This window comes from Coturnix japonica, chromosome Z, assembly GCF_054131305.1.
Source record: "Coturnix japonica strain WE chromosome Z, WE-NBRP24, whole genome shotgun sequence".
Taxonomy (NCBI): domain Eukaryota; kingdom Metazoa; phylum Chordata; class Aves; order Galliformes; family Phasianidae; genus Coturnix; species Coturnix japonica.
In genome coordinates, this window is record NC_140702.1 from 2,520,582 (window position 1) to 2,546,267 (window position 25,686).

Genomic DNA, 25,686 nt, shown 5'->3' on the forward strand with positions numbered 1-25,686 from the left:
TTTGCATAGTGACTTGCAACCATGGGACTGGTGTTCAAGGACCCTCTTGGTTCCTTCAGTTCCTAGGTTCTTTCTTGCCTAGATTTGACACTTAGTTTCAACAGAAGAGCTGATATTCTCTGGTGAAGGCTATTAGTTTGGGCACAAGTGGTAACCTAAACCTGTTCCAACCTGTATATAAAGACCTGCAAGATGCTCACATGTCAGTCCCTCAGTCAATACTTTTTCTTTTCTTCCTTCAGAGCCAAAACCTGTGTTTATAAACCAGGAGCAGGTGCAGAAAGAGGTGAGTGCTGCCCTGACAGCAAGTGCCTGCCTCAGCTGTGAAGTAGCACAGGATCCAACTGGAGTAAAATGGTACAAGGATGGAAGACTGCTTGCCTCCTCCAGAAAGTTCAGAATGGAATCTGTGGGCAAAACACGGCGTCTGGTTGTGGAGCAGCTGGAGAAGAATGATGCTGGAGAATACATCTGCGAGGCTGCTGGCCAGAAGATGACCTTCAAGTTGGAAACAACTGGTGAGATGGGAATTTTTTTATTCCTTCTTTGCATCTTTGTAGATGCAAGGAGGATCTCCTCTACAGGCAGGAGATGTGAGTGTGAGTTATGGTGATCACTTACTGCGAGTCATAAAATCTGATGCTTCCAATAAAATCATGGACTCTGTTGGCTCTTTGAAGGTGCTCAAACTTAAAGGAGCTCATACACTTAGGGACACATCTTTTATGTGCTGCTAAGTGGTTTCTTCTTCTCCATCATCTCACAGGGTGGTGAAATTTGTTACGCGTCTCAACCACGTGGCTTCTGAAGAAGGCAAAGAGGCTGTGTTCAAGTGCACTGTTTCTCCTAGTGATGCTGTGGTCCCCTGGTTCAGGAATGGCGTCAAGATTGAAGCCAGTAAGAAACTCGTGATCTCACAGTAGGACACCAACCACAGCCTCACCATCACCGATCTGACACTGGAAGATGCAGCTGAAATCTCTGCCAGTGCTGAGGGCGTAGAAAGCACAGCCAATCTCAGAGTCCGAGGTAAGGGGCTGTAATGCCCCATTGATAGGCTGTCACTGGTGCTGTGGTTTGTGGGTTTCACATGTTGCCTTTCCTCTGATTATGGTGACGATATGGAATTTTGCTTCCTTAAATAGGGTTCCCCTGAATGCACTGGGACTGGAACCACTGTTTATATTCTTTCTAAAAAAACTGTTTGGTGGATTCACTGTGTTCTTACTGTTATTTTTTCTCACTGATCAGAGGCCTCAGTCTCATTCAAGAAGAAACTGGAGCCTAAAACTGTTGAAGAGAGAGAGACACAGTGACCCTGGAGGTAGAGCTGACCAAGCCTGCAGAAGTCAAGTGGATGAGGAACAGCATTGTATTGAAGGCCAGTGAAAAAACAGAGATCAAAGCTGAGGGAACAAAGTATATCTTGATAGTTAAGGACATCTCCTTTGCAGACAGGGACTTTTACTGCTGCGAGAGTCCTGACGACAAGAGCCAAGCCAAGATCAATATGGAAAGCAAGTGGAATGATTGCAAGGTCTGTAAAGACACTGGATGTGATTTGAACTTGGTTTCAGGTCTTCTCTATGATCACAGTGGCTACTGCCAGCCCTACTTGCCATGGGGGCAGGGAGACACAGCCCTGGGCTTGGACACCATTGTAATGCTTGAAAGAAGGTGAAAGAGAGGGCAGTCTTACCACTAACCCTCTTTATAATCTTTATAAGCAGTCAGAGCTAAAAGAAAAAATAAAAATAAAAACACAAGAGTGCATCTATCTATGGATGCTTTCCTTTCAAGTAAGCTAACGGTGTCTCAGCTGTAGCCCTGTACTTCTGTCCTATTTCCTGCATCCTTTTGTCATGTTTGCTACGGAATGGACAAGGACAGAATTGAAGGTCTATCTGATTTTTGTCTACAAAGCCCCTGCCACCAATTGCTGCTGTGTAGGTCATCAACAGGTACTGAAAGGCTTGATAGCAGGCTTTGAGTACATAAAAGGCTCTTAGAAAGTGGAAGCAAACAATCTGTTCTCTGTGCAGAAATAATAGACCTAAATTGCAATGATAAAGATGCAAGTTATACAACAAAAAAGCTTTTTAATGGTTGGATGACTGGATAAGTCATTTGGAGGGGCTTTGAAGCCTTCACTGTGGGTTTCAGGAAAGGTTAGTGAAATATCTGGGGCACAAAGAGCTGAGCATGTCCTGGAGCAATAAAGAAGGGCTGGATGATTTTTGCGGGTATTTTCAGCCATAGAATTTTGTGTTCTGGTGGTGTCAGTACATTCTTTCGTGCAACATGGACGGGTTGGTTTGTTGCATTGGTTCAGACTTTTGTACTAGGAGCTCAGCAGTGGTTAAAGCTCACACTTCTGCAAAGTAAACAAGCTCCTGCAATTCGTCTCTACTCTGTTTTAGCTGTGGATTAGCTTGACAGTTCCCTTCCACATGCTTTATGGTTCCCTTCTGTAAGTCTACTTACACAGACTGAGTTGCTTAACTTGAAGTCTTGCTCCAGGATTTTGAGCATATTATTAGCAAAAATATCACAAATAATTTCACCAACATTTCTCCCCACCTATATGTAGCTTTCTTTTTTTTCACTGGAAGGGTTTACACTGGCAGATAGGGTGGGCATGTAGAAACAACCCCATTAATTCTGACAAAGCTCTGATTTCTCTGACTGGCCTTTGTTTTGTGATTCAGCGTGCATGCCCTGTAGCTAAAGCCTGGATGTCTTCCCCAACACCTTCAGTCTCCCATCCTTACTTAAGTTACTTCATTGCAAATCTCTCTGCTAGTCCAAGAGAGTTTTTATTTTACCCCTTTTGTGAGGCAGCAGCTGGATGGGAAGGGTGAGATGAGTGAAGACTAGGTTGGTTGGGTGGCTTTTTTTTTCTCAAACGTCCCTTCCAACCTAAACCTTTGTCTGATTCCTTTGATGATTCTATTTCTCAGCTGCTTGTGTGAGATCTCCAACCTGTCCCCGTTGTCTTTCAGTGCGGCAGATGAAGCTGGTGAAAGGTCTGCAGCCCCTGGAATTCCCTGAGAAGGGAACTGTCACCTTTTCGGTGGAGGTGTCCCATGAGGATGTGGAAGGGACTTGGCAGAAGGACGGCGTGCGGCTGAAGCCTGCACCAAATATCACGATGGGTGTCCAGGGGAAGAAACATTCCTTGACACTTTCTTCTCTGAGCCTTGAAGATGCAGGACTCATTTCCTTTAAAGCAGAAGGCATGAATTCATCGGGGAGGCTCACTGTGACAGGTATTGGTTGGTGCAAGGTGTGCTTATCTGCTCCTGTCCCAGATTACTTGAACAGCAGAACCAGCTTTCCTTCCAGCTGCAAAGAATGTTTTGCACTGGGCCATTGCCACCAGAGTATCCCTGAAATATCAAGAGGATTGTTGTAACATTGTTGTCCCTAGCACAAGTAATGATAATGTGCTCAAAACAATAGGTTTTTTTGTTGTTAATGACAAGTTCTAGTAAGCATGGAGAGTAGGCACTGCCTTTCATTATTCCTTATGCCAGATGCCCCTAGAGACCTCATTCCCAACTAAATCCACATCCTTCTTTCTCCTTCTCAGAACTGCCTGTGAAAATCAGCAAACCATTGGCAGACATTAGCGTCACTCAGAAGGACAAGGTCACATTTGAGTGTGAGCTGTCCAGGCCCAACGTGGACATCAAGTGGTTCAAGGTATGGCATGTAATGGTATTTTCCTTTCTGACTTCTCTGGAAATGAATGAGAGCCTTTAATTTCACTTCCAAGGGATGCGAGTCTGAGCTTTTGCTTGATAGCTTTTGCACTGCTCCCTTTTCTTTATGCTCTTTTGCTTGCCCAGATCAGCACTCTTTGTTATTATGTCCTGAGTTCATTTATCAAGTTGAAATGAAAGTTTGTTTTGTGTTTCTTGTGAACTCCTGAGGTCTTGCTGCACAAAATATTGTTGGTTGGAGTACAGTACATTGCTGAGCTTCAACTCTAACACAGAAATTCTCAGCCAGGATTTTGTAGCCTTGTTGTGAACTGGGTTTTAGGGTGAAATCTGAGTTTTCTTTGCACCTGACAGTGTGAGAATTTGCTCTGGCACTTTGTGTACCTCCGCGGTGCTCAGCTGTTCCTTCCCTTACTTGGGGATAACGTCATTTATTCAAGGTGATGTCCAAACGGGCTTGTTGACAGTTTTCCACAGTGCTTTAAGCTGTCATAGGTCAGCCAGAATTTATGCATGTTCTATAGCCATTCCTACATGTTGAAAACACTGCACTGTGCTTAAGCTTCAGCATATGTTCCAGTAAGCACAGTTCCATTAATTCTAGGGAAGCGGGTGAATTAAGCATAGATCTGAAGGCTGCCTATGCTCAGTGCAGAGATGGAAGGACTAATGGAGATCTGACTTGGTATTTTCCCTTCTAGGAATGGAAGGCGCTGCGTCAAAGTAAAAAAGTGGGCATTTCTTCCCAGGGAAATAAGAGAAGCCTCATTTTTCACAAGTGTGAATATGAAGATCAGGGAACATACTCGTGCAAAGCAGACGAAGACAAGACGTCAGTTACCCTAAAGATTCATGGTATATTTAACTGAAAGAGCAAATAAATCCTCTTGTGGTGTTTTGTACCACAGGAAGAAATGCTTCATGGGCAGTTTGGGCATTTCTTGGTTAGTCATTTTGGATACCTTTCTCTTTTTTCTTTATGCTTATGACAGATTTTCCCTCCGTGTGTTGCACTAGTTAAACCCCAGTTTGTAGCTCATCACGGGGCTCTGATGTATCAGACTGGTTACTGAACACACGGGTCTGCTGTGCCCTGGTAGATGCCACCTTCCAAAGGGACGTCTGAAAGGATGCTTTTTTCTGATTTCCTACTAGATGCTGTCCTCATGTGGCCACTTGGGTTCAGTGTTAGCATGAACATGAACATCTGTCCTGTCCCATGAGTTTGGTGAACTCTCATTTTCTCTCTCAGACTGCAGCCAGGTTGGGTTGCTGTTTCAGTACTGGCTGTTTTATGCAGGAACTCTGCTCCTGAGGTTAATCCAAGTTGTATCCAAGCCCTTCAGAAGGAAAGGGAAACAGTAGCACAGAAATATGGTCTGATTCTGACATAAGTAAGTGCAGACCTGGAGAGTTAAAAGGGATTGTGTGATGTTCAAGGGATTTTGAAGAAAAGATGTCCCCTAAGTAAGATTTGTTGCTGACATTCCCCATACATTGTGGGCACACAAGCTAAGGAGAGACTAGTGATGAGCATGCAGAGAAGCCAATGGTTCAGACAGGTTTGTAGTGACACGACATTGTAGAGTTCTGTCTAGTTCTCCTTGGCATAGTTTGGAAAATAAAGATGAGGTGATTGGTGGTAACCAATATGGCTTCATCAAGGTCAAGCCATGCCTGACAAACTTGGTGGCCTTTCATGATGGAGTAACAGCATCAGTGGATAATGGGAGAGCAACTGACATCATCTACTTGGACTTGTGCAGAGCATTTGATCCCGTCCTGCATGACATCCTGGTCACCAAAGTGGAGAAAAATGGTTTTGATGGATGGACCAGTTGCAGGATAGGGAACTGTCTGGATGGTCACACTCAGAGAGTTGCAGTCAATAGCTGAGTGTCCAGGTGGAGGGTGGTGTTGTTACCAGTGTTCTTTAACATTTTTGTAGGCAACATGGCCAGTGGAATCAAATGCAGCCTCAGCAAGTTTGCAGATGACGCCAAGCTGAGCGGTGCTGTTGATGTGCTAGAGGGAAGGGATGCTACCCAGAGGGACCTGGACAGGCTGGAGAGGTGGGCCCTTGGCAGCCTCATGAACTTGAGTGTGGCCAAGTACAAGGCCCTGCACCTGGGTAAGGGCAATGCCAAGCACAGGTACAGGCTTAGAGGAGAATGATTTGAGAGAAGCCTTGACCCTGAGGAGAAGAGTTGGTCTGGAGGGAGGTGTCCCTGCCTATAGCAGTGGGATTGGAACTAAATGACCTTAAAGATTCATTCAATTCTATTGTTTTTCTACCCTTAATTTTGCTTGAAATGTTTTAGAATAAATGAGATTCTGGTTTCCATGAAAACTGTTTGCAGGGAGCTCCATTGTAGCTAGTAAGTCTATGTTTAAGTTCAAGGGCAATAATGCATTTACTGTGTTGAAGACAGAAATGACGCAGGAATGGATGATGGTTTAGAATAAAACAAAATCCTACTTATTTTCTATGCAAATATGTGTAAGGAAAAGATGCTTGACTCATTTCTGGAAATACCCTGACAAATATATCTCTACTGTTTCACAGCTGGAGATATCAAGATTGTTAAACCACTGGAAGATGTGGAAGTGAATGAATATGGGAGTGCATCTTTTGTCTGTGAGATTTCACACGATGAGGTTCAGAGCCAGTGGTACAAAGATGACAACAAGCGGAAGGCTGATGACAACATCAGAATGCAACAAGATGGTAGGGTGTAAGAGGGGGATCTTTCTCCTGAGTGGGTGGTGGGTTGGAGATCAAGCAGAAAGGACATCTGAAATGAAGTGAAGAGGGTTCAGAAGGGAGTTCCCCTTTTGTTTTGGGACTGAGGTTAGGGTGGAACAAGTGACATGGTGGGAAGCTTAGTGTGGGAAGTGTGATGCTATCCCACCATCCCACACTGCCAGGAGCAGGTAGGAAATGAATGCAGTTCTTTCCAAAGTGGGGGTGAACAGGGCAGTCAGTTCACCTCTCCAAAGAGGTTTTGTCTGACAGTGAGTGTGATCCTTCTGTATCAGGTACTTTGAAGGTGACGGTGGCCGCATTTGTTTAGTCCTTGTAGAAGCCATGTTTAGATTCCGCTTTGGTGGGGATGTGGATGTAAGGGAATGGGTGGTTTAATTGACATGAGAGAACAGGTACTGATGCTGTGAAACCAGATGGATGATGCTCAGCCTGGCCATGTGCCTCAGAGCTCTTTGCTCAAGGAAGCCAAGTGTAGTTGTGGGTTTGCTCTCAAGAGCACAGTTTGGTAGGAATGAGTTGGCGGTTGGACTAGATGACCTTAGTGGTCTTTTCCAGCCTTAGTGACTCTGTGGTTCTCTGCTTCAGGAAGGACCTACTCGCTGACTTACACACGTGTCCAAGTCAAGGATGCAGCAGAATTAAAATCAGTATCAGAAAAGGCAGAATCTCGTGCCCATCTTACAGTTAAAGGTAATTGTGCTTCTGATGACGATTTTGCTTAAATTACCTTATGTTATAAACCAGCTAACATCCTTTGCTCGAATGTCAAGGAAGTTAAACACCACCAGGACCTTTCACAGAAATAAAAACTCCTACCTACCTGCCTTTCTGCCCACAAAATATCCAGCTTGTCTTTTGGGATTTACTTTTGCTAAGTAAAACAGATTATTTTCCTAGGAAGTTGATTTTCTACCTTTAGACTTCAGATTTGTGTTTGAACGTTGAGGGATAAAAAATATAGCTTGACTTCTTCTTCACTTTCTCTTGCTGTTCGAAAAGAGCACAGTTTTTTTTTTTTTGTTTGTTTGTTTTTTTAAAATACAATGTTAGGGTATATATATGATGTTAAGTGTGATAAAGAAAAGGGAGACATTTGAGTTAGCACAGTGCTCAAGAGTTCAGTCCCCAGCTTTGCCACTGTTATAATTATAAGGGCAAGAACATCCTAGAAGATGAATTTCTACTAAGTTGAGTCATTACATTTGAGCTACAGAGACCTTTACTAGGTGAAAACTTGTTTTTACGAGCTAAGTTGCTGTATTTAATCAAAGTAATTATGAATGTCCGTGTTTCACTGATGCTCTATTCCATCTTGTAATGTGAGGAGTTTGATATCGGGATGGGAAGGTCATGGTTTGATTTGGATGTTGGACTGGGAATCAGAAGATCTGGGCTCTCTTCAGGTTGTCAGTCTTACTGTCTGACTTCATAACAACATTCCTTTCTATTCTTTGTTTAATGATGTTTTAAGGCATTTTGAGCTGATAGGTGTAGTGTTCATGTGCAGTAATGCTGACGTGAGTAAGTAGGGTGATAATGTAAGGGTTTTTTACATTCCTTCTAAATCTCTGCTTTCTCTTGTTCCATCCTTCTTAAAGAGCAATCCATTAGTCTAGTAAAGGAGCTGTGTGATGAAGATGTGACTGAGCTTGAAGAAGCCAAATTTGAATGCGAGATATCCATTCCTTCTGTGAAACCTCCCAAGTGGTGTCTACGTGGGGAAGTCTTACAGGCTGGCAGAAACTTGATTATGCAGCAAGAAGGCACCATCCACCGGCTGACCATACCGAAAACCACCACTGATATGACAGGCACCATTCAGTTCTCAATTGGCAAATCCAAATCCACAGCCAATCTGCTCGTCAGAGGTAACATATCCTGGCTTGGTTTACATCATGAAGATGGAGAATTAATTAATGTCCAGTCTTCCTTCACTGGGGTCTTTGAAATATTGTGTGTGTGTCTGGAGGGTCTGCTCCATTTCCAGTTCAAAGTCGTTGGACACTAAATGAGACAGCTGCATCTCAGTAAAAGATCTGCTTGTATATTTGTAATGTGCTTACTATTCAGATCTACAGAGCTGAGGTTTTGTCCTTAGCTATAGCAAAGAAGTCAAATCAGGTGAAATTAATTGTATTTCTGAACTAGACAAGTTGAAGTTTGGTAGCACCTAAATTTGATGCAGTTTGTCATTGTCATTGATTTCATCTGAAAGAAACTTCCAGGCTTTTTATCTGCTGTTGTCCCCAGCGTAAGAGTCTCCATTCACATCCTAAAGTACTTGTTATATTTTCAACTCACTCTTACTTGAATAAAAGCCTCAACTGGGAGCAATTTAATAAGCACAGAACAAGAGCTGGACCTTGCATTTGGTAGATAATATACAGTATTACTTTATAGAAATGTAGTCAATGGCATTCCCTATAGACAATCATTTGTTTTATCTTTAGAGTGGTTCAAAGAACCATTGTGAACATGACATTAATTGGAATGGAATAGACGCAAGACACTTTCCTCTTCTTCCAATTGTCCTCATCCTTTCTTCTGAATGGTTCCTGAATGGCAACCTCCTTTACACCAACAATTACAATGACATCAAGAATGTTGGCAATTGCTGCACACTGACAATGAAGCAGGTTAAGCCTGAGGATGCTGGCACAGTGACAGTGAAGTCAGACAAGGTGTCAGAAAGCGCGTGCCTGAAGGTGATAGGTGGGTCTGATCACAGCCCTCCTGGATGTAAGAGATGCTAAGGAGCTCCAGTTCATTCTATTGTGCAGCAATCCTGCTTCTAAAGCTCACCTCTCTGGGGTGACAAATCATCAGGGGCTTTCTTCCAGTGGAAGGTTCCATTGCAGCAGATATCAACGAAGGAGGATGGTTTTGGTGTCCTGCCAAAGCATTCCATTGCTTTTTATCATCATTTTACTTAACACAAGGAGAGTTACAAGAGCAATTTCTTTTACTGCTTCAGTAACATGCAGTGTCAGTTCTGTTGTCTCCAAGGATTTATGACTGCAGGGAGAGATCATTCAGAGTGTGTGTTTTGCCTCTGGAATGACTAATGACCAGGCTGTGAGCAACCCAATCTAGCTGTGAATGTCCCTGTTTATTGCAGGGGAGCTGGGCTAGATGGCCTTTAAGGGTCTGTTCCAATTCTAAGGATACTTTGATTCTAATCTGCTCTCCCCAGCAATTAAGCTCTTTTACTCTACGCGCTCAGAGTTTGAAGTTTTTCCTCTTTCTCCTTTCTTTTGCATTTGGTGGATGTTTTTTTTCCCAGTATAAACACCTGATGTGTGAAATAGAAGATAGATAAAGGGAGTCAATAAAACAGGAAAATCAAAAGTGTTTAGCAGCTTATCCTCTTAATACTGAGCTCTGCTGTATGAGCTCTGCTCCATGTGAGGGCGATGCCAGCTCTCCAGCTTTAGAAGAGCTGCATCCCAATTACTTCATATGCTATCAGTCCCACCCATGGCAATGCAGGCTGTCCCTCCTGTTCCCTGTATTCTCTTACTGATTAGTTCAGAATTCCATAAAGCATATTCAGTCAACAGACATGAAACCGCTTTAGGTTCTACATTGGTGTCGTCAGTACTGGTAAAGATTTATTGATCCCTCTTTAAAAATCTGAAAGCAACTGGAAATGTCTCAACTTTTGTATCACGTTGTTCTGTTTTGCCTGTTTAATTGCAGAGAAGCCTGCTGTCTTCATGAAGTGTTTGAATGATGTTTTTTATGAGGAGCGGGGTGCGACTAAATTGGAATGCGAAGTCTCTAAAGAGAAGGTCAAACCAATGTGGAAAAAGGACGGTGTTGTGCTCACTTCTGGCAACAAGTATGAGCTGGTACAGTCTGGGAAGACCCTATGTCCCCTTATCCATGACCTCGAGAAGTCAGATGCAGGATTCTATACCCGTGATATTGGCACAGATGTTGCCAAGTCAAAGGTCGGCGTTCAGGGTAAGTACTGTGGAAAGTAAAGGAGTGCTGAAAGCACATTCAGTGTGGTCACTATGTCTTACACCTATTCCCCGATGAGCTTTAATAGTTTCTACAATAGAACTGTATTTCTGCAATTTAGCACAGTGATGTCTGCAGAATTCCCATTGCTTTTGATGTAAATGTATCTCCTTTTGCCATGAAAATCACCAAACACATCAAGAATGTCCTGGAAATGTTTCCTTTCTAAACATCCCTAAAATGGAGAAATGGTTTGAACACCAGTAGGGGTAGGATGGTAACAAATGAGCTAATAGAAACATTTAATGTCTTGTCATAGGCAAAACCCTTTTTCTCACGCAGCATCCTAGAGTTGTCCTCTCTGTTAGGTTTTTCCCTCTGTAGCTCATTGAATCTTCATTGTGCTCCATGGACTGAGCTGCTCGCCTTGTAGTTCTTCCAGAGCAAAGCCAAGAGATTCACGTCTCTTTTTTTTTATAGCTTTCTGGTAATTCTGAGTGGAGAATGTCTTAGAGAATACATCAGTGAGGAACGCAGCCATGATCTGCAAATCCTGAGTTAAAACACCAGTACTGCTACTCACATCAATCACAAATGCCTTTTCTCCATATAAACCTCATACTAACCCATCTCTTATCTTCCAGAGCTGAATATTGGCATTACCAAATGGCTGAAAAACACTGAAATCCCGGAGGGAGAAGATTGCACTTTTGAATGCATTCTGTCCCATGAAAGCATTGATGAGTTCATGTGGACACTGAATGGAAGCAGAGTGGAAAGTGGTGGACGATTTAAAGCTTTTAACGTGGGTTGGTAAGAGACTCTCCTTATCAAAAGTGTGACTCCTACTGACGCTGGGGAAGTCGATTTTACTGCCCGTGGTCTAACCTCCAAAGCCTCTCTGTCTGTGAAAGGTAATGAGATGGGAGAGATTCTTAGGTCTGATTCCTTCAGCTGTCTTCTGATAAGATTGTCGTGAGAGCTAACTCATAATATGGTTAAAGTGAATAGCAACCTTCTACTTGAACCTTGAAGCACTGAGAATTTCTCTCAAAAATAAGTAAGAGGAGGAACCATTTTACACAAATGTGAGAACTACCCAAAACACTGGGGTAGTGTTGGAAATGGGCATCTCACTACACCTTGTTCCATTACCAGTAATTCAGGAATGATCTGTTGAGGGAACGGTGGGAGCAAATATCCTCTAAGTATAAGCTGAAGGGATGGCCTTCACATCATCTAGCTGTACAACAAATTCCTATCTAGAACATGTGCATCTGAGAGCATCATCTGAGGCTCCCAGGGTGATCAGTGGAGAGAAGGAAGAGGCAGTTTTCAGACATGGTTCATCATCCTCAATGGGGTAGATTTAAGAGAGAATTAATGGTGCCTGGAATTCTATTGTCTGTACTTTGCAGATTACTGCTGGCTGTAGGATGGCCTCTGTTGCAAGTGCCTCTCTAACTTATCTCCAGCATGTAGATGCGTGTATTTTGAGAGAGGCATCCTACCCTAAGTGTATGTTACTCAAAAAGCATGTTTTCTTTCAGAAAAACCTACTGAGGTAACAAAACAGCTGGAGGATAAGACAGCAGTAGCAGCTGTGAGCTGTCGAAACCTGATGTGAACATGATGTGGTACAAGGATGGCAAAGCAATCAGAAATAGCCAGAAGTACGACTTGCAGCAGGAGGGAACTGGGGCCATTCTGATCATCCATGACTCTACTGCCAAGGATAGCTGGGAGTACACCTGTGAGACAGAGGACTCTGAAACAAAAGCCAGGGTCACTGTGCAAGGTGAGTTGAAAAGCACACTGGGGATAGCATGTAGAGAAGTCGAGGTAAATATCTGCAGCCTGTGGGTGGTGTTTTTCTCTTCTGTTTCCTTGAGCGGGATCAATTCTTAGTTTTCAGAAAATATGATGGATTAAAATCTTTTCCTTAAAATAATCTGGAAACTGAATGATTCTCCAGTGTGATGTGGATCTGGGCAGCCTGGTCTGGTGGTTGGTGGCCCCTTGGCAGGGGGTTTGAAACTAGATGATCTTTGAGGTCCTTTTCAACCCAGGTCACTCTATGATTCTGTGATCATTCTATGAATCTATGATCTTGGGTCTAATTGAGCCAAGAAAAGATGGCAATCTGAATTAGTCTGTATTGAATATGTGTAATCAAAACTATATGCAGTTGATCAGATGAGATCCTACCAGCGCATGTATAATGGTATGAAACTTTCCAGATATCTTCTGGAATGATCAAGCCTATGTAAATGGGTGGACTCTGTGGTCTTCTTGGACTCTTTTCATCTCTATGTGATGTTCTAGAAGTGAGGGCAAAGGAGATTCAGGACACCTCTGTATGCTTGGGACTTGTTGTGGTAACAAATCCCTTTGTCCTACACCCTCATTCCCCTTTTTTCCTTCCAGAAAATGCTAATTATTAAGGAACTTTCAGATCTGCAAATTGAAGAACGTGGAACTGCAGTTTTTACATGTCAGAGCGAGAAAGGCTCATCCTCTGTCATATGGAGGAAAGGCATTGCTGAGCTCAGGCCTGGCAGGAAATACGAGATGGCACAGAAAGGACGAGACCTGCAGCTGACCATAAGAAATCTGGAGAAAAGTGACAGTGACGTGTACACCTGTGACATTGGTGATGCCCAGTCCAGAGCCAAGCTGGTTGTACAAGGTATGTGTGAGAGCCATGTGACTGCGCATCCTGTTTCTCCACTACCAAGACATTATCCTGGTAGAATTTGTACATTTATGGCAGGTCTTTGGGGCTGCAGCTGTCTGGCCTGAATAGCGGTTCACGAGCCATGCACAGAGCGAGCTGCATGGAAAGGGAAAGAACTACCAGCTAGAGCAGTGCCATTGAGAAGTTTATGTATCATTTAAAAACCAAAAATGCTGATGTACGGTGAGGCTGGTGACCCAGAAATCAGTGTGAACTTTCTATCTCTGACCTTTCTGAGTTAAAAATAGTTCTCTAAAGTTCTAGGCAAAAATTCCCTGATGCTGCATTCTGGGTAGTTGTCACGGTTTAAACAAAAATCTACCTGTGTCCGTGACAGGGGGGGCTGCAGGCAAGCGAGGTGCTAGAAGGAGCTGAACCTCTGTCCCAACTACTTCAGAAGCAGCCCGAACCCCCTCATACACGGCTAAGATCTCCTTCTCAGTTGGAGTGTAGCGCTCCTCAGACCCTTTATATGCTCGACTCCAAAATCCCAGGGGTCGGCCTTGGGTCTCTCCTGAGGCTCTTTGCCACAAACTCCAAGTGGGACCTTTCTCTCCAGCAGCAGTGTAGAGCATGTTCTTTACATCCTGTCCCATCCGTACTGGCCCCAAGGCCACGGTACGGGCTATCTCTTGTTTTATCTGCTCAAAAGCCTGCTGCTGCTCAGGACCCCATGAGAAATTATTCTTCTTCCGTGTTACCTGATAGAGGGGGCTCACTATGTGGCTGTAGTTTGGGACATGCATTCTCCAAAAGCCCACTACTCCCAGAAAAGATTGGGTCTCTGTCTTGTTGGTGGGTGGAGACATAGCAGTGATTTTGTCAATCACATCTGCTGGGATGTGTCGATGCCCATCTTGCCGTTTTACACCTAAGAACTGGATTTCCTGGGCAGGCCCCTTCACCTTGCTGCGCTTAATGGCAAAACCAGCTTGCAAAAGAATTTGGATTACCTGTTTTACTTTCTTGAGAACCTCTGCTGCTGTATGGCTCCACACGACAATATCATCAATATACTGCAAGTGTTCAGGAACATTACCCTGTTCCAAGACAGCTTGGATCAACCAATGGAAATGGTTGGGCTGCGCTTCCACCCTTGAGGTAAACGGTTCTAGGTATACTGAACAGCTCTCCAGGTAAAAGCAAACTGTGACCTACATTTTGCAGCCAATGGGATGGAAAAGAAGGCATTAGCAATGTCAATGGTGGCATACCACCTAGCTTCTTTTGACTCCAGTTCATACTGGAGTTCTATCATATCTGGTACAGCAGCACTCAGTGGAGGTGTGACTTCATTCAGGCCACGGTAATCCAGTGTCAGCCTCCATTCTTCACTGGCTTTACGCACTGGCCATATGGGGCTGTTAAAAGGTGAGTGAGTTTTGCTAATCATTCCCTGATTCTCTAATTGGCCATAGCTTGTGAATGGGGAGCAATGAGTCCCTATTGGTGCAGTACTGCCATCTGTGAACCACTTTGGTGGCAATTGGTACCACTTGGTCTTTTACCTGGAGCAACCCCACAGCAGAAGAATCATCTGACAGACCAGGTAAAGCTGACAGCTGCTTAACACCGTTTGTGTAAACAGGATCTATCCCAAAGACCCATTGATACCCCTTGGGATCCTTAAAATATCCCCATCCTAAGGTAATCGATACCCAAAATACATGGAGCCTCTGGACCAGTCACAATAGGGTATTTTTGCCAGTTTTTACCAGTGAGGCTTATTTTGGCCTCCAACATAGTCAATTCTTGGGAACCCCCAGTCACTCCATGGATATCTATTGGTTGTGTCCCTTGGTGACTTGAGGGCATTAAGGTGCATTGTGCAGCAGTGTCCACAAGGCTTTATATTTCTGTGATTGTGATGTGCCAGGCCACCTAATCCGCACAGTCCAGTATACTCTATTGTCCCTTTCCCTGCCCTGGCTGGGGTCAGGGCCACTCTATTTCACTCGTGCCTGAAGTGCAGAAGTGGATGAATTACACCACTTCTTCATATCCTCCCCATGATTACACAGGAAATACAACAAAACAACACGCATGGTCTTATTAGTAGTCATAGTCATTTGCTTGAATACAAGGACGTCTCTTTTTTATGGTTGAGATTTTCGATGATATGGGTCGGGAGGAACTCAGGTTGTTTAGCTTTCTCAATTGGCGATCGTGGGAATCCTGGTCTCCATCATCTGGTACCACCGTGGAATCATCTACATCAGGCACAAGTGAAAGAATTACAATGCAAAACAGCCACCAAGGTGAACACTTCCAAAAGGGGGAAAGTTCCAGTTGCTGCAAGCCACCGAGATAACCAGTAAAGGGGCTGGGAACCAAGGACAGATCTTTTGTGTCACTCACCCACCTGTGCCACCTACAATGAAGTAGATGTCATTTTGCTGGAGTCCATCAATACCATGTCCATCATTTCCCAAAAGCGAAAGAATATGGAAGTAACCACCTGCAGAAAAATGAGCAATTTCATTGCCTATTTCTGATGGTGTCAATGAGTTCAGAGGTCACACTTAATTGCCGGTGCCTGTTTCCATTCTGACAAAGGCTGTAGTTGCAGCTGACTTCCCGAGGCTGCCATATGTGGTGGTGACGCAGCCTTGAGGTGTGCGTTTGCATGACTCCCACCTTTCCTTTCTGTGTCTTGCAGGTCAGCTGGTGCTGGAAGCGGCTGGTATCTGAGTAGGAATGAAGGTGAGTGCAGGAGCAGCTGCTGAGGGGAGGAAGGAAGTCCATGCTAATGAGCTCTGAAGCATCTGCGGGTCCAGTACCAGAGGAGGCAGCAGTGATGCTGGAGGGCACGTGGTGAGTGCGTGGATATGGTGGCACAAACGTGTGCGTGTGCTGAGGAGTTGGGTTGCACACAGGTGCACACAAAGGGGTGTTTGTGGAAGATGTAGGCATGTACGTGTAACCAGGAATGGTTTGCACATGTCTGTGAATGGAATGGAGGGCACACAATGGGGTGCGTGCATGGGGGTGTGCAAAGCAGGCAGGGTGGCACACGGGTGTGCGTGTGCACATGGATAGGGGATGGCTGGGGTTGCAGGTTGACCTGTGCTGAGGTGAGTGGGGGCTCACGGTGTTGCTCAGTGGTAAATTTGTTCACACTGAGTGCTAACAGGAAACTCGCACACCCTTTTTGTTTCAGCTGTGCCAGCGCTGTGATCCCTTGCTGCTGGGATGGGGTGTTGGAAGGATGGTGTGCGTGCTGAGCTCCCATCTCTTGCTGGAATCAAGTGTAGAGCAAAAGGGATGTTTGGGCCAGGTGACTGCAAGAAGGCTGGCTGCTTTGGATGGTGGCAGCTGATGGAAACAGGTGCTCTGGGGACCGTTCAGCTTTTAACAGAAGTCAGGGGTCATGCAGCAAGAGCGACTAGGTTCTCAAATGGCTTCAGACGTGCACACCGAGTACGTCTGCCCTGCCGTGCCATCTCTGCTTCCTTTATGCAGGCATTGTTATGACCACGTGTTGGGCCTGTTTGCTTGTAGAAGGAGGAATGTTAGGTGCAGTTCTCACTGAGAACTTCTGCTAGGATTTCTGTGTAATTTGAATCATGAGTGTTAGCAGAGTGAGTTGAAGGAGGGCCCCGGAAGCAAATTTGGTGCTCTTGAAGCACTGTGAGATGAGAAGGTGGGAGGTAACACGTGCTGGCAGGTGTGGAAACAACTTTGGGATTGAGGTGTGGAGGAAAGGGAAGGGAAGGGAAAACGGAAAGGGAAAGGGAAAGGAAAAGGAAAAGGAAAAGTGATGACAAAGCAGATGGCAAAGAGCTTCCTGGGGAGGCTTGGTGCTTGCTTGGGGTTGGATCTGATCAACTTCTTGTTTGCTGGTGTCCATCTGGTGTTTGTGGAGTAGTTTTCATCCCAGGGTCTGTCTGGTAGGACTGGGGCTTGGGCCAGGCCAGGGCGAATCCAGTGTGCTTTGCTCTCGTTCTTAGTGCTTGTTTTTGCTCAGGAGGGCAGGTGGCAATCCTCACGGAGCAAGGCCTGCAAATGGGGTTTGTGGAGGAAGGTCCTGCAGGCCTGTGTGTTTCTTTATCATGTAAGGAACAGAGTCATTGTGCAGCTTGTGAATGAATTGAGTCACGCCTGCTGATTGGTGCTGTTCTCTACAGGGTGCTGCAATGGAAATGGACACTTGTGGTCCGCTGTCCAGCCCCCTCCCGTGTTGGATTTTCTGGGCTTTGGGACACGTCTTCCAGATGCACTTTGTGTTATTTCTGATGTGTTGACCTGTTGAGCTCCAGCCCCAAATGAGGATTCAAGTACTACCACAGCAGTCCATTGGGACTGTAGTATTTCTTTCTAAACAGAATTCGTGTGCACCCTTGTCTTTCGTCTGCACAAAGGATCTTGTAATCATCTCTGTCTGTGTTTCTTTTAGACCCAGAGATGGAGCAGAGAGGAACACAGACTTGGGTGGATCTTCATTCAGGAGCAGGGACACGTCATGCTCATCTGAGGTGTCTGGCTGACAGCAAGAGCAGAGAGGTAAGTTTCATAGGGTCGCGTGCCCATTTTATTTTATTTTTAATTCATGATGCATAGAGGCGTTCCCCAGACAAAGTGAGCATTTCTCAACTGGACTTTCTAGAAATGAGCTAGGCAGTGAAAATGGGTTTGAAGCATTCCTAAGAGCCCCGCAAGAGAATGCTGAGAGTTAATCTGGCACCCTCCTTTGGAAACATCCGTTGTCTGTCAGCTCTTCAGCTGTGCCCTAACACCTCCCATTGCGCTGCCACACCAGGATAGAATTCCAAGCCCACACTGAGTCCTGGAATGTTGTGGTGCCGTGTTGGAATCAGATGTGACCACGTGGTCTTGGCTCCCCGCCTTGTGGGGGGTCATGGTGGACCAGGCTGTTGGCCGTTGGTGATGTCATAAGCGGCTGGAATGAGGGGAGGAGCGGTGCGTTCTGTGTTCCTTTGTGGGTGAGCTAGTGGTCGGAGTGGTTGGTTGTCTTGTTGTTCGTGTGCCTTTAGTGCTGTTAGTTAGTTAGTTCTGTTTGTTAGTTAGTTCTGTTTGTTAGTTAGTTCTGTTTGTTTGTTAGTTAGTGACTTTAGTTAGTTAGTGACATTAGTTAGTTAGTGACTTTAGTTAGTTAGTTCCGTTAGTTAGTTAGTGCCTTTAGTTAGTCCCTTTAGTGTTTTTTTCTTCACACCATCGTGCGCAGCAGCTTGTAGGTAAGCTGAGCTGGTGTGGGATGGATGGGTGGGCAGTGAGGTGTTGAGAACTGCTGGCTGTTTGAGCTCACAGCACCGTATTGCTTCCTCTTGACCATCAGACGTAATTTTCCCTGGTACACACGTTCCAAAGGGGGTATCAGTAAAGTTGGCACCTGTCCCGTGCTTCTTCCATTGTCTTTGCTCAGTAGTGGAAGCATTGTAAAGTTGCTGGGCGGACAGACATCACGTAGCCTGAGACTCAGCATGTCTTGCAGCAAGTGGATGGGACGGTTGTGCTGTTTGTTTTATTCCATGACTGTCTTAGCCCTGCTCACTGACCTGCTCTTTCTCTCTCCTCTCCTCACCCTCCGCCCACTGCCTTGGTGCAGCTTTTGCTCTCATTCCATCTCAGCAAAGCGACAAGGAACTGCTGCAGATAGCTTGAGGTGATCTCATTGCCAGGTACGTGCCACATTTTGTCCCCGCACATCGTTTTGCTGCAGGGTATGCGAGGGTAGTTCTGACGAATTGTACCCATACTGTGCTGTGTGAATAGAGAAAACAGAAGTGTGTTTCCGTTCTGTTCCAGCACGTCACAGCTGCTGTGATGGACGTCGCGTGCATGGCCGGGGAGGAGAGTGGGGCTCCCCAGGACAGAAGATCTCCAGCGGAGCCCTACCAAGTGACCGAGGTCATCCCTCTGCATGCTGGTGAGTGAGGGTCTAAAGCGGGGTGGGCAGGGCTGGGGCAGCGAGTGCCCCCTGCTCCACACCAGGACCCCTTGTCACGGGCAGACTTTGCCATGGGAGCGAGCCCAGGGCCGGAGAGGGCAGAGCTCCTTCTGCTCCTGCCTGCCTTTGGCCCCTCTATAGCACTGCTCTCTCTCCTTGCTCAGATGCTGAATTGCTGCCTCTATCTGATGTGGAACAGGAGGCAGCGGATTTCATCCAAGCCAACAGCATCAGCAAGGAAATGGTAAGAGCAGCCATCTCCATCGTGGCTATACCTGCATCTCCAGACGGTCCCTCTGGCTCTGCCTTCAGGCTGCAGGAGGGCTGATGGCTGGGCAGAGCTGCTGCTGTCCTGCAGCTGTCCTGTGCTGCTCCACACCCCGCAACGCCTGGTCCCCCTGGCCATGGTTGTCCCCACTCACTCTCCTCGGTCTCTGTGTGCTTGCCAGGATCTGGTGCAGAAGCTGCGGTTCCTCAACAGCATTTGCATACTGTGCAGCACCGCTGGACAGGAGGGCCTCACACTGAGCCATGATATCTTCTGCTTGCTGAAAAATCAGTGCAAGAAGATTGAGGTGAGGGGACATGGCACCCAGGTAGCTGCACCCTGTGAGAAGGACAGGACAGGGGGAGAGGGAGGCAGGCAAATGATGCACAGACACCCAAGTGCCCCAGATGGGACTCCAGGTGCTGCTGAGAGCTCAGCAGTGGAGGTGGACAGCAGCACCAGTGTGCCAGTGTTTGTCAAGGGCCACTGGGGCGACTCAGGCCCTAGCGGCCGGTGGCAGGTTTGCTGTTGCTGGGTGCTGGCAGCTGCCAGGTGCCATCCTGATTGTGCTTTGCAGGTTCTGTTGTGTGAGGAGCCCATGGAGCAGCTGAGCACCGGCCTGAGATACTGCTGCATGAACACCATTGCTGCCTTGAGGTACCTGCCCAGCCTCTGCTTTTGCCAGCACAACACCGGGCACCATCCTGGTGGCCCTGACGCAGCTCCCCGCTAAGTCTTGGCCCTCGCCCCAAAGCTGGTGACATCAGGACTGTCCTCTGACCCAGAGCAGCCCCGTGGGGGAGGAGGCACCTCCTGGCAGGGCTCCCCATCCCTCTCAGGGAGCCTTGCCCAGGGGAGGACCTGTTCCACCCCTGCCTCAGCACCCAGGCACCTCTCCTAGCATCAGTGTCTCTCTAATTGCAGCACTGTGAATGCAGTTACGGAGGAAGAAATACTCCATCTCTTCAAGGTGTGCTGCAGCATCGTCTTCTATCTTCCTCCAGCCAGGGCCTTGAACATTTCCCTCTACAGTCAGGTATGTACTGGGCAATCTACTGTTGACCCCATGCCTCTGGGCTGCCGCTTGCATTACTTGTGTCCAGAGATCTATCAAGATGTTTGTGGGATGAATTGGCAGCCTTGCTTGCCCTCACCCCTCTCACTCTTGCCTTAGGCTTGGCAAACAGCCTGTGTTGTAGCCTGGTCTGAGTGCAGCAGCCTTGCAGGGTGCCCCTGTGCACAGATCTGTGGGTATCCTTCCTTGGCAGCCAGAGCGGTTCACAGCAGTCTCCTTGGTATGAAAGGGAACCCTGAAAGACTTCCACAACCCACTGTTCTCTTTACAGACCCTGGAAGCTATGGACGACATGCTGCAGACTGTACTAGATGTCTGTCCCATTGCCACTGTCAAGAGTCGGCTGCAGGGAATCTTGGAGGTCTGTCTATTGTGAAGTTCTGCCCCCAGAGCTCCCTTCTAGTAGTTTATCCCACTCCATGGAAACGGCACTGGCAGCAGCTGGAGCCGGCAAGGGACCCTGGCGGCAGTAGCCCCATGATGGGCTTGGCTTAAGCTCAGGGGAAGCCTGGATGGATGCTGTGATTCCAGCCAGGAGCTCAGCAGACCTGCTTCTCCTGCAGTGGGCATCAGCAGCTCCCAGGCTAACCAGCAGCTCCTCTCCTCACAGGTGCTGCTGCCTTTCAGCATCTCCAAGACACAGGCTGTGTGTGAGAGGGCTTTGGGGCGCATCTGGAAGCTTAGTGGCTTCATGACCAGCAGTTTCTGGCAGCAGGTAAGGAGACATGAAAATTGTGTACCTGTGAGAAAAGCTGCGGCTCAGGTGTGAACCCTCAGAATGCTTTTGACATGAAGGGAGGGTCTTTATCCTTCCTTTGGCCTGTGCTCATCCTGCTCCAGATGCTATTCTCTCATTCTGTTTAACATGCCTTCCCTCCTTTTTTCCTTCTTACTGCAGCCCCTTGGAAAAAATCTTGCCCCTTCTCAGAGGACAGACATTGCCCTTGTAACCCTGGAGAAGATCATTGGGGACTATGGTTTTGATGAGAAGAAGTGGGCTGAGACTATGCTGGATGTGCTTCGGAGAAACCCTGGCACCTGGCTGATGGATGTAAGCAGAGTGAGGCGACCCTGCCTGCCACAGCTCTTGGGAACTGAAGCCATTTGAAGGCAGCAAAGAGCTGTGGGAAGGGCAGTAATAACACAGCCTGGGAGGCAAATGGCTGCAGTCCAGTGGCAGCAGCAGTCTCCCTGTGTTCTCACAACAGGTGCCAGAGATTCTGGGATTCATCCACGCCAACCTGAAGATCCAGAGCACATCAGTCCAGCAGATCCTGCTCTCAGTGCTCGATGTGCTGACCTTCCAGTTTCCCAGGGATGTGCTGAGGAGTGTGTTGACCGACCTCCCACAGAATGACAGGTATCAGCCCAGACAGCCCCACACGTTTGTTCCATGTGAAGAGCAGGGCTCAGAAATGGTCTGGGTGCCAGAGCCAAGGAAAGCTGCAGGACATCCCGAGGAGCAGGCCCTCCATCCCACTGTGCTTTCCAGTGCTGGTGGGCTGCTCAGGGCTGCAGCAGCCAATACCAACCATGGCAGCCCAGAGTCCCCCATCAGGCTCCTGCCTGAGCCGTGGTGCTGTGGCTAAGGCAGCCCTGCTGACACAGCATTGCTCTCTGTTTATAGCACTACCCTGGACATACTGAAGAGTGTGCTGACCCTGCTGGAAGCATCCAAGTGGATCTGGGATGAGCTCAGCAGTGTTCTACAGGACCAACAGCTGTGTGAGATATTGAGCATCAGCACAGAGGAGTTGGGCCTCCTTCGCTTGACTGTGAGTTACTGGACAATGCACTGTGCTCTCCTACAGAGCACTGGTAGCTCAGGCTGGGCTGTGTCTCCCTAGTGCCCTGCCTTGAGCTGCCAAAGCAGCCAGGAGCTGCAGGGTGCAGGATGTCCTGCTGCCTCTGCCTGCCTCTCACTGCTGTGTTGGTTTCAGGCGATGCCTCCCACTGAAGAGCTGTTGAAGGAGCTGTGTAAGCCAGCACTGCTCCAGAAGCTTCTGAATGTGGAAAGCCTGCCAGTGCTCTGGCTGGTGCTCAGACGTCTCGTGCTGCTGTCGGATAGACCTGAGATGGTGAGCAGGACCTTGTCAAACGAAGGCCTCATGTTGACAGCCTGGCGCTGGGGCAATAGGCAACACTGTCCCTTGGCATCTGTCCTCCTGATGGAAAGGAAATTGTGTGTTTTGTACAGGCAATTGAAATCCGGGCCCTGCTTCCAGGCGTCATGGAGAACCTGCTGTTTGCCAACACAGCCATTACTGTGAAGGTGCTGAATATCTTCAGGAATGCAATGCACCATCTGGGGAAGAGGCACGCCAGTCCGTTTGCTCTGGAGCTGGCTGAGAAGATCCTGCCTCTTTTTAATCACGTAAGTCTGTTGTGGGAGGCTGAGCTCTGCGGGTGGGTGCTTGACAGGAGCGTCTTCTCCTTTCTTTCCTTCTCTGGGCTCTCAGGAATGAGATGTCCTGTGGGCTCTGTAGCACTGCTGGCCGTGTCCCTGCTAGTGCAGCTTGGTTGTTCTTGGTGATGTCAGGCCCCTGTGCTGGGGCTCAGCCTACACTCATGCTCACCATGGGCAGTGAGAGTGTGCTACTGAGGTCTGACGTCCTCCTGTTTTCCCTCAGGCGTCATCTGAAGTGCGAGAAGGTTCCATCCGCCTCTTCAGGGATGTGATGGACGCTGTGCTGTGGTCTCAGAAGGGAAGCATGAAGAAGATCGTGTGCAGGGCCCTGCTCCCTCTGCTCTTTCACATGAGTGACGAGACCCCGAGCGTAGCACAGGTACGAATTTCAGAGCTGAGCAGTGTGCAGGCAGTGGTGTGCTGACAGCTGAGCAGTGATGTGCAATTGAGAGCAAGTTGAACAAGCATTCAGTCACTGGGAAGTGTGTCTGTGTGTGTGGTGCCATGTCCCTGCATCTGTTGTTCTGCAGGCATCTGGGGAAGCCCTTGTGTCCTGTGCAAAGTTCCTGAAGTGGAAGGAGCTCAAGCAGCAGGTCCGGCAGAAGAACACAGTGGGGATCATGAAGTGTTTGGTGAGGACAATCTCACAGCCCCCACCTTTTTGCTGGGGGAAAGGGGATGCTGGAGGAGGGGTTGCAGCAGCAGCTGTGGCTGCTCTGCAAGCCCCATGCTCTTGTTCTCTTCTTCAGCTGCAGCAGGACAGAAAGGGAGTGGAAGGCCACCTGCAGCAGAGCCTGCCATACCTGGAGGATTCTCAGGCCTCCTTGCGATGCGAGGCTGTCAGATTCATTGGTGAGCCCAACCCCTGCGTCCCTCTTTGGGCCCTGCCCTGGCAGGAAGGCACAGCCCTGAAGCCCCCAGGTACAGCCTGCCCATGCCGGTAGCCACAGTGGGTGCCTTGCTCAGGTCCCCCCTCGGGTGCCGTCCCTGCCTGCAGCATGGAAGGGGAAGCAGCTGGGCTGGCGGGGTTGGGGTCTGAGCTTCTGGCAGCATGTTGGGGAGTGGGTGTCTGACAGAGCTCTTTCCCTAGGGCTGATTGGGAAGCACGCCAGGGAGCAGAGTGAGAAGATGCTGAATGAACTCTGCAGTGGTGAGTGAGGGCAGTGCTGTGTGTGTTGGGGCTGGGGGCAGAGCTGGGCAGCATGCAGCTGTGCTTTGCCCTGCTGCAAGGAAATGCTGCAGGGGCAGAGGATCATTCATGGCAGTCCTGAGCAGTGTCTTCCACTGACCCGTCAGTCTCCCGTACTCCTCCTGGCCAGGAAAAGCAAGGAGTGGGGCTGGCAAGGCCCAGAGGGGAAGCTGGTGGCTCTCTGTAGACTGGGGGTCCCATCTCTGCTCTGTTTCCTTCTGTTGCAGCCCTTCAGCCTTTGGAAGATGACCCCCATCTGACAGTCCATTCTGTGGCATCTGAGACCATCCAGAAGCTGAGACACCAAAGGCAGAAGGCGGCACCAGCACGGAGAAGGCTCCCAGCACTTTTCCGCTGGTCCTGCATAGCCTTCTGAGGGATAATTCTTGTTCATTAACGTTGGATCCTTCAGTTTTCATGTCTCTTACCATCTCTCTTCCAGAAGATCTTGCGAAGAAAGGCTTTTCCTGTGAGGATGAAACACGGATAGGAAATGTTACATCTAGTTTTGCTGTGGGAGTTCACCTCTGTGTGTGACACATTCATTCTTCTGACAGCTGCTAACACTCAGTTTATTAATAAAAATCATTCCTTTATTACTTTGTGCCTTGCAGATTAATCTGAATGTAAGAAAATTGGGCTGACTTTGTTTGCTTCGCTCAACACTGGCCACATCAAGATAACAAAGGACATTGTTTTCAAGAATAATTGCAGCTATCTTCTTGTTGACTTGTGCTTCTGTGTTTCTGAGAAACACCATCTAGCAATTTCTTTTTCTTTTTCTTCTTTTTTTGCACGAGTCCTGGATGCTGGTGTGTGTTGTGCTCTGTTGTTTGCTGACCAGCAGGTGAGAGGACTGTGTTTTGTGTTAGGTGGTGAGTTTTGTCTATCTCAGGGGCCATCCAATTGGATCCATCCTCTTTTTGCAGTGTTTAGGGACAGTTAATTTGCTGTTGCCTGGAGCTATGTGTGAAGTGCAGGACTAGAAGCTGTGATCGCTGAATCTCCTTGGATGAGCCCCAGCTCAGGTTCTCTCACACCAACCAAGAACATTTTTGCCAGCCCTGTTGTATTGCTGCAGCTCAGTGACCCCGACAATCTTCCCATGGAGTGCCGAAGACGGAGGTGGGAGCCTCCTTGCTGAGATCTGCTAGCAAAGTCCTGAGCGGCTCTAAGGTCGGAGCCTGTTGGGTCGGTAACACTGTGTCATGGTTTTGTGCTGTTGCTGTCCATATTCCACATCATAACATCACATGCAGTATGAATCATTGATTGAGGGTATAAATAGTGGAATCATGTACAAAGGAAAAAGGGTTAAAGAGAAAGTAACTTTATAACTGAACAATACGGATTGCTAAGGGAACGTTATATGGTATTAAAGGTGTTTGAATGGGACAAACTGCTCTGATGGTATAAGAAAGTGTAACTGAGGGTATGTGGAAGTGTAATAGAGGGTATGTGGAATTGTGATCGAGGGTATGTGGAAGTGTGGAGGGAGGAAGGCTGAGGGACCTGGTCTAGGTCCTGCTATCCTGGAAAGGCAGCCTGGGGATCTGGCAGTGTGTGTGCCAAGTGGCTCTGTGTGCCTATGGGTGTGTACTGAAGGGCACCCAGAACTGCCACTTCCCCTTGGGACATAGGCTT

The 25,686-nt window shown here is 47.5% G+C and overlaps 3 protein-coding genes across 7 annotated transcripts; all 3 read left to right on the forward strand.

Moving 5' to 3' along the window:
- Positions 1-232: 232 nt before the first annotated feature.
- LOC146753446 (obscurin-like protein 1) lies at positions 233-6,497 on the forward strand. 2 transcript variants are annotated; one of them, XR_014939981.1, is made up of 7 exons: positions 233-518; positions 767-1,029; positions 1,252-1,537; positions 3,003-3,269; positions 3,593-3,705; positions 4,427-4,669; positions 6,292-6,454. XR_014939981.1 is itself a non-coding variant. In XM_085530533.1 (7 exons), exons 4-7 carry the CDS (start codon positions 3,011-3,013, stop codon positions 6,462-6,464), a joined length of 699 nt encoding a protein of 232 aa, XP_085386659.1. In that variant the 5' UTR covers positions 233-518; positions 767-1,029; positions 1,252-1,537; positions 3,003-3,010; the 3' UTR covers positions 6,465-6,497. The 2 variants fall into 2 exon arrangements, 1 of the variants encoding a protein (XP_085386659.1); XM_085530533.1 differs by having other exon boundaries at positions 4,427-4,580; positions 6,292-6,497.
- Positions 6,498-7,085: 588 nt separating this feature from the next.
- Positions 7,086-11,372, forward strand: LOC146753447 (immunoglobulin superfamily member 22-like). The gene is made up of 4 exons (XM_085530534.1): positions 7,086-7,182; positions 8,091-8,360; positions 10,192-10,458; positions 11,103-11,372. Exons 2-4 carry the CDS (start codon positions 8,243-8,245, stop codon positions 11,273-11,275), a joined length of 558 nt encoding a protein of 185 aa, XP_085386660.1. The 5' UTR covers positions 7,086-7,182; positions 8,091-8,242; the 3' UTR covers positions 11,276-11,372.
- On the forward strand, positions 11,186-24,638 carry LOC146753448 (uncharacterized). 4 transcript variants are annotated; one of them, XM_085530519.1, is made up of 23 exons: positions 11,186-11,271; positions 12,009-12,256; positions 12,886-13,147; positions 15,855-16,009; positions 17,592-17,698; positions 18,762-18,834; positions 18,962-19,082; positions 19,268-19,347; positions 19,553-19,678; positions 19,949-20,028; positions 20,296-20,407; positions 20,718-20,807; positions 21,057-21,161; positions 21,345-21,497; positions 21,655-21,806; positions 22,074-22,221; positions 22,387-22,524; positions 22,644-22,820; positions 23,077-23,232; positions 23,384-23,485; positions 23,603-23,705; positions 23,944-24,003; positions 24,270-24,638. In XM_085530519.1, the coding sequence occupies exons 7-23, from the start codon at positions 18,980-18,982 to the stop codon at positions 24,416-24,418; spliced, it is 2,034 nt and encodes a 677-aa protein (XP_085386645.1). In that variant the 5' UTR covers positions 11,186-11,271; positions 12,009-12,256; positions 12,886-13,147; positions 15,855-16,009; positions 17,592-17,698; positions 18,762-18,834; positions 18,962-18,979; the 3' UTR covers positions 24,419-24,638. The 4 variants fall into 4 exon arrangements, with proteins under 4 accessions (XP_085386645.1, XP_085386647.1, XP_085386646.1 ...); XM_085530520.1 differs by lacking the exon at positions 11,186-11,271 and adding an exon at positions 11,283-11,372; XM_085530521.1 differs by lacking the exon at positions 15,855-16,009.
- The last annotated feature ends 1,048 nt before the right edge of the window (positions 24,639-25,686 follow it).